The sequence below is a fragment of the Macrosteles quadrilineatus genome, unplaced genomic scaffold (genome assembly GCF_028750875.1).
Source record: "Macrosteles quadrilineatus isolate MER2022 unplaced genomic scaffold, UCM_ALF_1.0 Scaffold_8__2_contigs__length_117827958, whole genome shotgun sequence".
In the NCBI taxonomy this organism is placed as follows: Eukaryota; Metazoa; Arthropoda; class Insecta; order Hemiptera; family Cicadellidae; genus Macrosteles; species Macrosteles quadrilineatus.
Window position 1 is genome coordinate 29,125,878 of NW_026542601.1, and position 15,446 is coordinate 29,141,323.

At 35.2% G+C, this 15,446-nt stretch overlaps 1 protein-coding gene across 3 annotated transcripts in view; it reads left to right on the forward strand.

Annotated features, from left to right (window-relative positions):
• Window positions 1–9,422: 9,422 nt before the first annotated feature.
• The window catches only part of LOC129001339 (casein kinase I-like), a 37,462-nt gene continuing 31,438 nt past the window's right edge, over window positions 9,423–15,446 (forward strand). For all 3 annotated transcript variants that reach the window (XM_054428613.1, XM_054428614.1, XM_054428612.1), the window contains exons 1-3: window positions 9,423–9,575; window positions 9,706–9,783; window positions 9,894–10,004. In XM_054428613.1, coding sequence (XP_054284588.1) covers window positions 9,708–9,783; window positions 9,894–10,004 — 187 coding nt within the window. In that variant the 5' untranslated portion in view covers window positions 9,423–9,575; window positions 9,706–9,707. The remainder of the gene's footprint in view (window positions 9,576–9,705; window positions 9,784–9,893; window positions 10,005–15,446) is intronic.

Sequence of the window (15,446 nt, forward strand, 5' to 3'; positions counted from 1 at the left end):
GTGTGAAATGACTCAATAATGTCATAAAATATCAAAGTAAATATAGTATATATGCTGTAAAATCCATTCGTAATTCCTCCAGACAGTTCGCTTAATCCTTTGCGGTCAAATGGCGACCTATACTTAGAAAAAAATAGAATGGCGAGTATAGGTCGCCGGGCTCCATTTTCCCGACTGCTCAAATGGCAACCTAGACTTGCTGAAAAATAAAAGAAAAATCAACCTCAAAGGGTTAAAAGCTTATTGTACTTATTGCAGCACTGTTTTGTATAGAACAAAAATTGTCAAAACATCATTTAAATATAATAAGTTTGTCATTTAATTAAAAAGCCAACTTAACTTGCAACTGTTTTACAAGCATAACTCAACCAGAACAGCTTGAAGCCACACAGAAAGTTGCCAGGCAAGATTTATAGTACATATACAAATTAATTTAAAAATATACCTACTTCACCTTTTTTATAACTTAAGAGGTGAAACTGAACTGATTTTATTAAAACTAATTCAAAATCATGTTTTGAAGGTTGAATAGCCATCCAGTGAACACAAGGATGTTATTGACATTACACATGTACCAAATTTTTGCAGTTGTCTTTTGGAAATGGCTGTGCTATTTGAAACACTTATTTAAGTTACCAACTCAATAGGTTGGTTAAACCCAAATATAAATGGATAATGGAGTCAAATATCTCCTGTAGCTTTATTGTTAAGACAGTCAATGTTTCTTTAGCCAGTCATTTATTTTTCTCAGTATTTGACTGGGAGCCTTTGGATTTTAAAACGGTAACTGAACCATTACAGCTTGGTTGGCCACATCATAAACAAGACAGAATTTTTCAAGATCAGCTGTTTTTCATCTGTGTGTTGTAATGGCTGTTCATTCCCATTATAAATAAATAAATAAATAATAACAATTAGAACAGGCTAGGTAGCTGAGTGTAGAGTGCTTGCCTAACAATTAAAAGGTTGTCTGAGAAAAGTCAGTAGCTTTTTGATGGTACGAGACTGGACCCAGCTGTTCCTGATCATTGTGCTTTAGATAAATAAATTGCTTTGGCCAATGAAACAGATAATCTTAATGTGCGTTCACATAGAAAGCTGGTTACAAGCGCCTGCAAGTTCCAACCGGTGTGAGAAAAGTCTACATTGTATCAAGCGTGTGCGTTCACAGACAAAGCTTGCACCGGCTAGCAAGCGCTTGCTAAAAGTTCTGACAAGCACGCAAGAACGTTTTGTACTTGTTTTCCGGCTCTTGTTGACCGAACCAGTCAGTAACAAACAACTGTGCCGTATGGATGTCGATGAACTGATATCTCAAGGCTAAAGAAGAGGGGCTGTTTGGGACAAACACCTCAAACTACGTATGCTAATAGAATTTCTTGAGTATGTAACTAAACGTGGTAAACTCCATCTCATATAAGAAAAAACCTTACTTTGTCCAATGTCAGTTGAGGAAATAAGTGGTGGTATTCTGCATACCTACCTCTTCCGCGGTTAATTGCATAAACACCAACTTTCCTTCTAAAATTTTTTTTGACATTTTCAAGCAAAAATAACTCCTTAACCACTTGATGAAGACATTGTCCAAAACACTAAATTCTCAAGCGCTGAAAATATCTTACTTGTAACCAGATTTCTAGTGAACGCACTCTTAAGTCTGTAACAAGCTACACAGATCATCTCACTCCACTCTACACTCATCCTTCACTCATGCATAGCTACTAGTGGCAGCCACCAGTGGCCTTGTGTGAAAGGGCCCTTTAACTATGTTAACATGGCCATACGTCCGTCCCGCTTTACAGCAAGTTCTATGATAAAGAGTGGCTAACAGAATTAGTGTGCTTTTTTTATCAAAGACAGACTACAGCTGGGTTGTATAGATGGGGTGTCTACTTCAGTATCCTAAGTCTGATACATTAAAACAAACATTAAAAAATAAATAAAATAACAAATGGTCTTCTAAGCATTTCCGAATGGTGTTGAGTTGGACACCCATGTAGCAGTGACAACACCAAACTATTGAGCAGTAGACCCAAGGTAAGCAACTAAAGATTAATAATAGCTTATTCCCTATATGGGAAATTCGCTAAAAACAAAAAAAGTTTTTCCTAATCAAAAGGTTATGGTTTTTATGTGGAGACCCTTGTAGGGCTGCCCATTTTTGCACCCAAACCAAGCGCTGTAGACTCGTAGCGGCAGTTTTAGTTAACTTAAGTTCACGAGTACTGAGTCTACTCGATACTTAACGAGTCAAGTACTGACTCTTTACATTACTAGTTAGAATTACTGGTCCAACAGTTATCACACCTCACAATCTAGAGAGCTGCTTGTCTGTTGATCAGAGCACAGGACTTCTATCTTTAAGGGCTGGGTTCAAAATCCTGCCAGTGGCTTCTACGTGTGTTATAGTATAGCCCTCAAAGGTGTTGAGTAATATCATAACTTAGAGCAGCACCTGCACATTAAGCTTGGAAGTTATGAAAATGTTTAAAAAATCCAGAAATGGATTGTCCAAAATAGTTTAGAAAATATTTTGACTCTTGAGAAAACATACAAATAACTATCAAGAAGAATGATTATATTAACCATGAATATTATGACACACCTCGTATGAATATGTTTAAATTGAACCAAGAGGTTTTAGCGAATTTCCCATATAGGGAATAAGCTATTACTGTAGTACTCATGGTAAGACCTGGACCCGGCACCGATTTACTTCTTTGTTTTGAGGTCCCTATAGAGGCCAAAAACACAATTCGTTCAAGTTCATATATATATGTATATACAGGGTGAACAAAAAGTCAAGACCCTCCCCCTCTAATATTTTTCCAAGTAAATATACAGAAATATCCTTTTGGTGGTCGTGCAATCTTAGCAGGAAGTTCCATTTTATGATTTTAAAACTTTTGAGTGTCCCCCCAAAAGGGAGGATATGGGGGGCAACTAAAAATTTTTCAATGTAAACCCCATCAAGTGACACCTAATTCTGAAGTGTTTACAAAAACTTAAAGAATGGTGAAAACTAGAGGTCGCAATCTCTTCTCTATCCAAAATAGTAGCCCGTCAAATGTTGTGGAAAATCAATGGTAAAATTGGTTCGTAATGGTAATATTGGCTACCATTTTAGATAGAAAAGAGATTGAGATCTCTAGTTTTCACCATTCTTAAAGTTTTTGTAAACACTTCAAAATGAGGTGTCACTTGATGGAGGTTTACATTGAAAAATGTTTAGTTGCTCCCCAAATCGGCTTTTGGGGGGACACTCAAAAATTTCGCAGTCATAAAATGAAACTTCCTGCTAAGATTGAACGACCACCAAAAGGATATCTCTGTATATTTACTTGGGAAAATATTAGATGGGGGGTCTTGACTTTTTATTCACCCTGTATACAGTGTGTAAATTAAGTCTGGCACACATTTTTTATCTTTTTTTCTATAGTAGATAGAAGAAATCAATTTGCGGGACTGATTAATAACAAATGTTCGGCACTTTTTACAAATTTTGAAAATAAAAATTCCCTTAAGGGTAAGGGGGGGGGGTAACTAAAAATTTTCAAATGACAACCCCCATCTTGTGACCCCTCATTTTAAAGGTCATTGAAAGACAAATCCAAAGATGTGTCTGAAAAAAAATTCTTTGCACCCTATCCAAGATGGCAGTTTAAAATGTACTTAGGGTTGAACGGGTAAATTAGGTATGGCACACATTTCTTATCTTTTTTACTCTTTGTAGATAGAAGGAATTAATTTGTGGGACTGAGTAAGAACAAATGTTTGGCACTTTTTCATCATTTTGAAAAAGATTCCCCTTATGGGTAAGGTGGGGGTGTAGGGTAACTAAAAATTTTCAAATGACAACCCCCAGGATGCAAAAAAAAATTTTCAGATACATCGTTAAATTTGTCTTCCAAATACCTTTAAAATGAGGGGTCACAAGATGGGGGTTGTCTTTTGAAAATGTTTAGTTACCCCCCACCCCCACCTTACCCTTAAGGGGAATTTTTTTTCAAAATGATGAAAAAGTGCCAAACATTTGTTCTTACTCAGTCCCGCAAATTAATTCCTTCTATGTACAAAGAGTAAAAAAGATAAGAAATGTGTGCCATACCTAATTTACCCGTTCAACCCTAAGTACATTTTAAACCGCCATCTTGGATAGGGTGCAAAAAAATTTTTTTCAGAAACATCTTTGGATTTGTCTTCCAATGACCTTTAAAATGAGGGGTCACAAGATGGGGGTTGTCATTTGAAAATTTTTAGTTACCCCCCACCCCCACCTAACCCTTAAGGGGATTTTTTTTTCAAAATGATGAAAAAGTGCCTAACATTTGTTATTAATCAATCCCGCAAATTGATTTCTTCTATCTACTATAGAAAAAAAGATAAAAAATGTGTGCCAGACTTAATTTACACACTGTATGTGTCCGTTAGCACTATACATAACTCGAACAAGAATGATTCGATTTTGATGAAATTTAGTACAAACGTGTAAACCTACATTTATTCAAAGTGATTAATTTATTTTCAATCAAATCTATTTAAAAATAAACCATTAGCTTTAACGAGTACCTAGGTTTTCTGCTACAAGGAAAAAAATAAAGTGTGTTTAAATGGTAAAATATCAATAGCTTAGTATAAAATAAATAAATTTGCCAAGTTTTATCATAATATATATCTACTAGCTGTAACCCGTGGGCTTTGCCCCGTTTAACTTCTTAATTTTCAAGATGACCTCGTTCGCATGGCTCAATCACGTCCTGGTTGGAGCTCGTTCGCTACGCTCACTCACCTTTAGGTTGGAGCTCGTTCGCTACGCTCACTCACCTTTAGGTTGGAGCTCGTTCGCTGCGCTCACTTGCCTTCAGGTTAGCTCGTTCACGCTAACTCGCCTCCAGGTTGAAGTTCGTTTGCTATGCTCACTGACCTTTTGGTTGCAAATTAGCTGATGTCATAAATGAAAAAGAAATAATAGTGCTGCACCCTGTTGGTAATCCATGTAACTTTAATGCTATTGAACATCATAGAACAGAACCAACTTGTTTAATTGAAACAGCTGTTAAGATTCATTAATTCCATTTCTCATAAGGTTAACATGGGAAACTCCAGAGCCACTGGGGCGGAGCCGATTGGACGGATCACGAAATTGATGGTGTATAAACCTATTCCATGCAATTCTACACGTATGTACCAAGTTTCGTGGCAATCGGTTCAGCGGTGTCTGAGTTTATCACTGTCAAATATATATACAAACATCCTCTTTTATACTTATAGATAAACAAGCAAACTACAACATTTTACAGTATTCTCCATATGAATAACATGGGAATTTTTAATTTTCTCCATTACCAATGACCGTACAAAAACACTTTGATAAACTAAATTATTTGCTATTTTAGATCTTTAAAAAGACCTAAAGAGAAATTGGGAAATTTTGTGTTTAGAGGGTCAAAAATAAGAAAAAATACAGTAGAACCTCTTTAATCCGAACTAATTGGGACCGGGGGTAGTTTGGACTGTTGAATAGTTTGGATTACAGAACATATTGTTGTTTTTACATAACAATAGCTAGGGAAAACTGGAAAATGCTTTATAAAGTAAAATACAGTGTTTATTTAATACAGTATTAAACAAAGGGGAAAACAGTACTGTACATTACAATTGAAATAATTATGGTGCGTATATCAATATACAGTATACAATAAAGAACTACTGTCCTGTGTATAGAGTACAGCAATGAGGCGTTCGGATTAGTGGACGTTCGGATTACAGGGGTTCAGATTAAAAGAGGTTCTACTACTGTATTTTTACCCCATAAAACCCTGTTCCCATGGTTCGATCATGCTGGTTCGCGAACTCATTCAAGTTTATCCTGCCTTACACCTTTCAACCAAATTTCATTAAAATCGGACAAAAATTACTCAAGTTATTATGCATTCATGGACGCATATATTAAAAATATTAATCTATATATATTTCCCTACGTATATAAAAAATTGAACGAATGGTTTTTTTGGCCTCTGGGGACATCAAAATGAAAAAGAAAGTCGGTCCCAGGCCTAGGTCTGACCGTGCCACATACGGTAATAGCTTGTGATCGCTGAATAGCTACTTCTCTTTAGGGAAATTCGCTAAAAGAGTTTTTTCGCAATAGATATTTTTAATATTTAATGAAAGAATTTAAGATAGGGAAGAGGTTGATAGTAGGACTGTGTCTTATTGATACTTGAATCTTTTTAACTGCATAAAAAAGAATTCCATTAATTCTAATGGGCCCTATGTAGCTACCCAATAATTTCCTTTCAAAACAAAAATAAATGCATACACAGTAATAGTAGAATTGCCATTGTTAATGCTCCCTTTAAAAGTAGCTGTATGTTTTTGCATTAGATGTCCAAGTGTTATTTAAATTTATTTTTTGTTGAAAATGTATGAAATTTAAACTACTGTATTAAATGAGTTACTCATTTCTTTTAATATTTTTAAAATAATTGTTATACGTACACTATACAGGGTGTTTTTTTTAAAACTTGCATCTTTATTTATGTAAAAATAGCAATAGATAGAAATATGCAGTTTGTGGGAATCATCTATTGACGTAGGGGGCCCAATTTTTTTGAATTCAACGTTACATTCACATTCCCCCCCTTTCCCCCCTTCATCCAACTTAATTTTTTTAAATAGCAAGGTACCCCTTGTGACATATTAAATAAAAGAGCATGAAAAAAGAAAATGTTTGATGAAAAAAAATTGAAAATCGGTTCATAGATTTGCGAGATATATCCCTCCCCCCTCCCCGGAACTTAATTTTTTTTTATCGCAAGGTACCCCTTGTGACATATCAAATGAAAGAGCATGAAAAAAGAAAATTGTTGGTGAAATTTATTTTTCATTTGATATGTCACAAGGGGGGGTACCTTGCTATTTAAAAAAAAGTTATGGGTAGGGGAAAAGGGGGGGGATTATCTCACAAATTCATGAGCCGATTTTCAATTTTTTTTCACCAAACATTTTCTTTTTTCATGCTCTTTCATTTGATATGTCACAAGGGGTACCTTGCTATTAAAAAAAAATTAAGTTCCGGGTGGGGAGGGGGGGAATATCTCCCAAGTTTATGAACCGATTTTCAATTTTTTTTCATCAAACATTTTCTTTTTTCATGCTCTTTCATTTGATATGTCACAAGGGGTACCTTGCTATTTAAAAAAAATAAGTTGGGGGTAGGGGGGGAAAGGGGGGGAATGTGAATGTAACATTGAATTCAAAAAAATTGTGCCCCCTACGTCAATAGACGATACCCGCAAACTGAATATTTCTATCTATTGCGGTTTTTACATAAATAAAGATGCAAGTTTTAAAAAAAACACCCTGTATACACATGTTTAGTAAAAATTGCATACTCATACTTGAAAAATAAATGTTATCTTTCAAACAAATACAAGTTACAGTAGATATCTCTTTATATTTAAAAAATCCGTAGTTTTATTTGTTTTTTAGTAAATTACTGCAGGCTATTACTATGGATAAAACATAGTCCCTTAGTAGATTTCTCATCCTTATGGAAAAGCTGAAGCCAATTTTATTGTTAGTTCTGTCTGGTTTTCTGTAGATGTTTTGTGTTTTGTTTACAATTTTTTTTATTATTTAGGGTTATTTTCTCATTATTTGTGTCTCACTGTTTGGTTATACAGCTATAGTGGACCAGTGGACGTTGCTATAGCTTACCATAAGCCATTCCCTAAGTTTTACTTAGTAAAAAAGTTTGTGCATTCGACAGAATTTAGTGATTTAGATCAGCGCAATCTGTCGGTGGCTCACATCAACTACGACAATTTTGATAAAAAATCGGGTCGCCGGAATTTAATCCCCCTGGAATTTTACCCCCTGGGCAAAGCTGACATCACTATGACGTAGTAACCTCGTGGCCAAAACTTTGTTTGCGGCCGGAATTTTACCCCCGCAGGTTTGGAAGTCTAATGAAATTAGCCAGAGGGTGATTAATTAGATTAGCGATAAAAACCAGAATTTTACCCCCTGTCCATATAACTAGCGTTTAGACAACTGAAGATATACGGGCCGGATTTTTACCCCCGGAATTTTACCTCTGGATTTTTACCCCCTGGCCGATTTTATAAATTGAATGATTGATTTTCTTATTTCTGTTTTTAATTATTTGTAAGCATTTCATTATTTAGTCGCCTATCTTTCCTTATTTATTTTTTAATCTCAACTAAGCAAACAGAATTCGCTGTTTAATTTTGATGTTCGGGATTTGCATTTGGGGCCAAACTGTTGGTTAATAATAAGTATGTAAAATAAACTGAGTAGCTCATTTAAAGGATAATTGGGTGAGCATTTTTTCGTAAAGAAACAATAAGGCATATTTTGTTATTGTTACAATACAAACAAAAAACATTGTTTTACCACGGTTGTATAATAAATCGTTAAAGAAATCTTCGAATCAATTACCATTCTGATGTTTGTTTATACATCATTTTAATCAACAGTTGGCTTCAAAGATCGAATCCTGATACTCGAATCTCAAAAGTTAAAATCAAAAACCTGTTCGATTAGTTGATGTTACAAATAAATTAAGATAGGCTACTTAATAATAAAATCTTCAATAAATTAAAACAGAATGAAGGTAATTAATCATTCTCACTAATTTATATATCTGGCCAGGGGGTAAAATTCCGGGGGTAAAAATCCGGGGGGTGAAATTCCGGGGGTTAAAATCCCAATCCGGGGCCCAATTAGGGCCGTACACACTCTAGATTTTTATAATTTGATGTGTTCTGATTAAATTCACAACCATGAAAATATATGTTTAATTCCACGTTTAATCCATCGAGCTGATGTCGCAAAATTCAAAAGTTTGCGGTTGGAATTTTACCCCTTGGTTTGTGAAGTCACATTTGCCCAGGGGGTAAAATTCCAGGGGGATAAAAATCCGCTACCCCAAAAAATCTTGCTACAAATTTAACATAGAGATGGAATGTCTATAAGAATAATTATGTTATTTGATTTGTTATTGTCGTCACAATATTATTTTTCCCAAATGTTGTCAGATCATTGTTTTTTTTTTACTGCAAGTTTGAATGTTAGGGTCCACTATAAGTTAGTTCCAGACCTACAAAGTGTTTTTACACCTATGACATAAAATTATGTAATAGTACTTGTTTTACAGAGGCCTAATTTACAGTGATGTCAATTTCAAATCAAAAGTTCAGTATTTTCATGTTTACAAATACTTAAATTTAAAAAGATGATGCATTATTTTCTTATTATTGATTTCTTTGTCAATCAGCTGGTTTGAATTTCCCTCACTTGATTTGCATCCAATCAACGATTTCTATCTCCCACAGGGAGTCAGGTGGCGCCACCCACAGTGAAGCGGATGTTTCTGTAACTAATCGCGTAGGGTCGCGATCATCTGTCGTCTTGATGTCGGTCGGGGTTTTCAATAAAATTTTGTTCTAATTATGTTGTAAACTTTTTATTTTAAACCAAATGTCGTTATAACATTAGGATAGAACCTGACGGTTCGTTGTAGCGCCAGTCCTCGTCTCAAGCACCAGGTAATTTTGCATTATTTGATCTTATTTCACTATCTGCTTAGCTCAACTTCATTAGGAAATTTCAAATATGGCTGACACAATGCGAGGTGTTTATGTTTCCATTGTCTAAATGATTGTCGCTTATTTCCAGATATGGAGCTGAGAGTGGGCAACAAATACAGACTCGGAAGAAAAATAGGCAGTGGTTCATTTGGAGACATATATTTAGGTAGGTTTCTAACTAAATGCGTTTTATATTGGCCAATACGTAGCATGTTCACAAGGGCACATCCTAGGCCTCCTTATGAAAGGGTGATTAAGTAATTTGTACATTTTCAGGAACCAATATTACTACGGGTGAGGAAGTTGCAATCAAGTTAGAATGTATCAAGACCAGGCATCCACAACTCCACATAGAATCAAAATTCTACAAAATGATGCAGGGTGGAGGTAGGCCCAAGTCATTATTCTTTTATCATCACTAACTTAACTTAGGCTAACTTAAGACCTAGCCTAAAAGCTCACAAATAAGTTTAAGAATATTTCAGTGCTGGGACTAAACTAACGTTTGCGGCCTCGAAAGTTCATAGCCCAAGGGTTCTGTAGATACCTAACTTAAGGCCTACACATCAGGGTTTTTCAGCTTAAAGTGTACCCTAACAACTGACAAATGAGTTAAGTTATGAACTTTTTAGGCAATGAAGTTTTTAGGCTTGGTCAGTTAAGCTTAAGTAACTTAGCCCAAGTTAACTTGGGCAAATGCTGTGTGTGAATAAGTTGGCTTTTAAGTTAGGCACATTTCACTGGGCATGACTTATAGCCCACCAATGTGTTTTTAGTAACTTACTTAGGATAGCCTAAATATGGGATAGGTTAAAATTATAGGTCTAAGTTAGCCTATGTCCAGTCTTGCATCTCTACCATGTAAGCTTACCTGCAGTATCAAATACAACGCTAACAATAGGGGTTGAACCGTTCCATAATTCCCTAAAAAATGACAATTGTGCAAATGTCCGCAAAGTAAGTAGTCTTGCATCTCTACCATGTAAGCTTACCTGCAGTATCAAATACAACGCTAACAATAGGGGTTGAACCATAATTCCCATAATTGTTCATAATTGTTCCATAATTCCCTAAAAAATGACAATTGTGCAAATGTCCGCAAAGTAAGTTAGATCCTCTTAAATGACTTTGTTGATGGGTTGGAAAACATTTTCGACAGTTGTCTTTAATATTTTTATAGTACAGTGTTAACTTAGCCATAATTATTGTTCACCTGAAAAACACTACTAAACTACCTACTAATTTTAAAACACCCTGTAAGAGAGCAGATTTTAGATAGGTACCGGTACCTAGGCCTATAGGCTACAATCTTCTTGCAATGTGCCTGATCCACTATTATCAAATTTCTTGTAAACATCTAAACAGACAGGTTTGTAAACAAATTGTCAAAGTAGCCTGCATTCTGAAGGGTACTCCTAACTTAGATTTATCTTCTGGTAGTTTATCCAGCTGACTATTTCCCAAACACTTAACCATATTTTGTCAAGCAATTTTGTGCAAGCAATAGTCGCCAAAATTTGCCAAGTAATCTGGAACTGTAAAATTGAACACAAAACTTATCTGAACCTAATAGGTTACCTACCGGTAATTTCTAATTCTTTGTATACAGCCATGTCTCCTTAATACTTTTGTCATATGAGAAGTTTTGTACAGAAATAAAATGTTGTAAATAGGTCAGAGATTGGTAAATATTGTTACCAATATTTTCAGGGCCGGTTTAACCCATACGAGAACTACGCGGTCGCATTTGGCGCCACAAAAAAGTGGCGCCAACGGGACACATTTTTTTTTTTCAGTAGGCCTATACGAAATTGGAAACATCTTTACTGAAAAGTGAACAACTTAATATTTTTTTCACTCAGAGTACCTATATCCAAAGCACCACACCAAAGGCATTTATTCTGTTTGTACCAACAGCACTTGGAAAATGTGTATACTTGTACAGCACTTCAACTCAAGGACTCAAGGCATTGATTTGTAGTAAGCTGATGCTCGGCAGCGTACAGCGCGGCGCCTGTGGGTTTCATTTCATGACTCATGCTCCATGCTCGAGATAAGCGCGCAGGGCCACTTGTCACAACCCAAGAAACTTCCCCCTCCCTTCTCCCCTGATCACTCACCCCTCCTAGAGCAGAGCAGTACGTTGTTTTGCACTCTTATGTCTACCGCTACTGTTTTTCATTGTAATAGGCTTTATAAAAGCTTATATCGTATCCAAATTATCCTGTAAAAATTGATTTTACATTTAGAAATAAATTGTTAACTTTGGGTTTTGCTAAAGTGTAGGCCTATATCCCACTTATCCACAAGAATTTTTCAACCATCACATCTCCAATTTATTCTGTTTATTTATTCTGCAAATTAGTAAAAGTGTAAAAAATGTTAAATTTTGTGAATAATAAACAGTAGGTAGTTGAAAAACGTCTTTAATTGCAAGTATTCTTCCAACCTAAACTTATAAAAAGTTCTTCCCAAAAAAATTCACAAATAGGGTTAAGTTATGCTCAAGGGTGGGGGGGGGGAATTCTAGGTGGCGCTGATTCCCAGGTGTCCGCTTAACTCTGAAAAATTCCTAGAACCGGCCCTGAATATTTTTGTTATCAACACAGTGTAAAAATTATCAGGAAGAGAATGGTAGGCTTAATACTAGTAAATAAAAGTAGGCTATTCCATAAACAAGTTAATTAACAGGGTTGGTACGGTCAGGGAAAACCTGGTAAAGTCAGGGAATTTAATTATAAACAAATTCTGGAATTTCTCCTGAAAGACTACCTTTTTACAGATACCTATGCTACATTTTGCTCTAGGCCTAGACATGTTTATATCAGGGTGATGACTAATGGCATAAAGAACGACATTAGCACTGATGCACACTTTTATGTACCGGTAGGTAGTTAATGGTTTGGAAGAGGAATCGATATATGTATATAGTTTAAAACAAGTTTTGTTTGGGAGTGATTAAAAATAAGTTAAATATTTACATTTTTTCTAATATTTCTTGATTTTGATTAGTCGATATCGACTTACAGTATACCTGGAAAAAGTATAATATCAGTCCGGAAAACCTGGAAAAGTCAGGGAATTTTATTTTTAAAATTTAGTACCAAACCTGATTAATCTTTGTTAGGTTACAATTTCTGTTAAATGTTATGGTAAGCTTCAAAAATCTCAATACCTGAAATATCTTTGTACCATGAAATCTCAGCATTCGGAAACACAGCTTTAGGTGCTTCAATATCCCTTTCAATCAGAGTCTTGTTTTGCAAAGGTTCTTTTTTTCATTTTAGCAGTTGATTCAACATGCTACTCAGAGTGTATCTGCATTACATTGCATTATATTTCATATGTAGAACTATTTACCGACACTAGTTACAGCTTGATATGTAGGCCTATTATCGAAAAATTGCCTCTGATGCTATTTCCATGGAAGCAAGTGTGAAGGCCTTATGTCTGGTGCAGTGTAACAAGATACTGTTGGTGTGTGTGCTGGGTGTTCTTCTTAATTAAAAATTTGCATTCTAAGGTAGTAAACACTTTTCATAAGCATTCAGAATCCTTATTTCAGCATCTTAATCTGCCGTAGTGACAGATTATACAAAGCCACCCTTTAGCATCTTCTTCAGTACAGTCTTCATCTATCAGTATACTTAGGTTCTGATGGTTTTATATAGTTAGGCCTAGTTATCGGTAGGTTATATGGTTCAACTTAATTGTTTATCAACTCAGTTTTGATAGCTCCAATTCAGAAAAAAACACAAGGCTTAAAAAAAAAATTTTATTACAAAAGTGCAATAAGATTTTTATATTATGGATTGGTCGTTCATCCATTTTTACATCAGAAGCTCACCCAGTGTAGTCTTGTTCTGCCGCTAAAAATTAAAATAAAAACACCAATAATTTATGCAGTTAAGATTCTACTTCTGCGTGACGGATTACTTCTGGCTGTTCACCGTTTTCTTGTCTATGTTGTGTTTGATTGAAATTATCGCTACAGTCATGCATCCAATGAACAATTGTGGCAAACAATTTTGGTTGCGCCAAGACTCCAAAACACAATCATTGTTTGATAATGCACTTGTAGAGTTAAATAATGTTATGTTTTACAATAATTTATATTTATTTTTACGGAAATTAAATGTTTTAAGTGTTATAAGACGTTTATTTATTTACTTTCCGTAAATTTAATAACACGTACGATGCTGATCAAGAAGTTATTTATTTTTAGTACAAACCGGTGTGTTGTTGTCCGGAGATATCCGTTTGAAAGGGGGCCAACTTAAAGAGGTTGTTATGTTACAATGTCTTCATTTTCTCATGTTTTCGTCATTTATTCAAAACCTGTTTTTTTTCTTCAGTAAAATTTTCCACCAGCTCCTCAATATGCTTTATATAGGCTATTTTCATGAAGGACCCTACATCTTTATTACAATGTTTATCATTTTGGCACCTCGTTTATGAGTCGTTGGTGACTGTCACTGTTGTTTACTTACACTTTTATATGATCAGATTGAATAGTATTAATCTCTAATAAAAATATCATGGACAATTTCAGTAAAGATATTGGTATAACAACATTGAAAATGATTCAATACTGTATTTTGTTATACATTTTAATCTCCAGGTTGTTTGGTCAGGTTAGGTAAAACAAGATAGGTACATCACAACATTTATTGATTGACTAGTTTGGAAAGCAAAAACACCATTGTAAAAAATACTCAGTTCTGTGTTCCTGCATGAATGTGTACAAGCATCTTGTCAAATGGATTTTCTTCGTTAAATGCGTGGAAAGTGTGTCTAGACTGGCTGCGGTAAAGCCAAGCAATAAGACCAGAACTGAAAATACTAGTGTCGGGACCACTAGGAGTCTGCAGTTGGCGGCAGCCAATCACAAGACAAGGCTAGTGCGACGTTGCCATATCACCCTAACGGGTCAACACAACTTAATTAAAACGAGAGGTCGTCCAGTGGTCGAAACTCGACCAAAAATATGTAATGTACTCACTTAACTATTTTCACCCCACACTGTAAATAAAACATGTGATTGGAGTTTCCTCCATTTGTTTTGATTTTCTGTTTATATTTCGTTGTTATTTCGTAACCAGCATAGCAACGCATAAGATCCATGTTAATTTTTTACAACTTTTAAACTTATTTTTTGTGCTTATCTTTGAGCCTATTTAAATTTATAAAGGGATTCTGCACACCTACAGGAAAATAGCTTTCCAACGGTATGCGTAGATTTTCCCTACGATGCACACGAGCTGAGAAAAAAGGTTTTAAAGAAACATGCTTGCCTATTAATATATAGATAGATACTAAACAATATTTTTAAATCAGCTGGTATTATTAGATTTGGCAACACCACACTGTCCTCAAGGCTCCTCCCTCAACTACAGACTCTCGTCATTGCTCTCGTGGTCCCGACTGTAGGTGTAAATTGTTGTATATGGCACACAGTGGCGGTTCTTGGACCCTACCTTATCAAGGGTAGTGGGCTACCGGGGGGTGTCCCATAGCCAATGTGAAGGCAACAGAAGGGCACGTTGTCCATTTGAGCCGTGTCCATATTTTGTTAAATTAATAGTAGTTTACAGCAACTCGATAAAACATTTTACAATATTTATGTAGAAATATGTGCACAATTTAGAAAGTCATTAAGCTGTAAATCTGCAATTTACAGACTTTTGAGAGAGGTTGCTATAAAGTATTCATTCATCATAGTGAACACATAATATACAGTGTGGTAAAAAAGTCCCAGGACAGTTAAATATTTAAAAAAATAATGCAAATAGAGCTACAATACTTGGTACAAAGTTACAAGGCATAAAA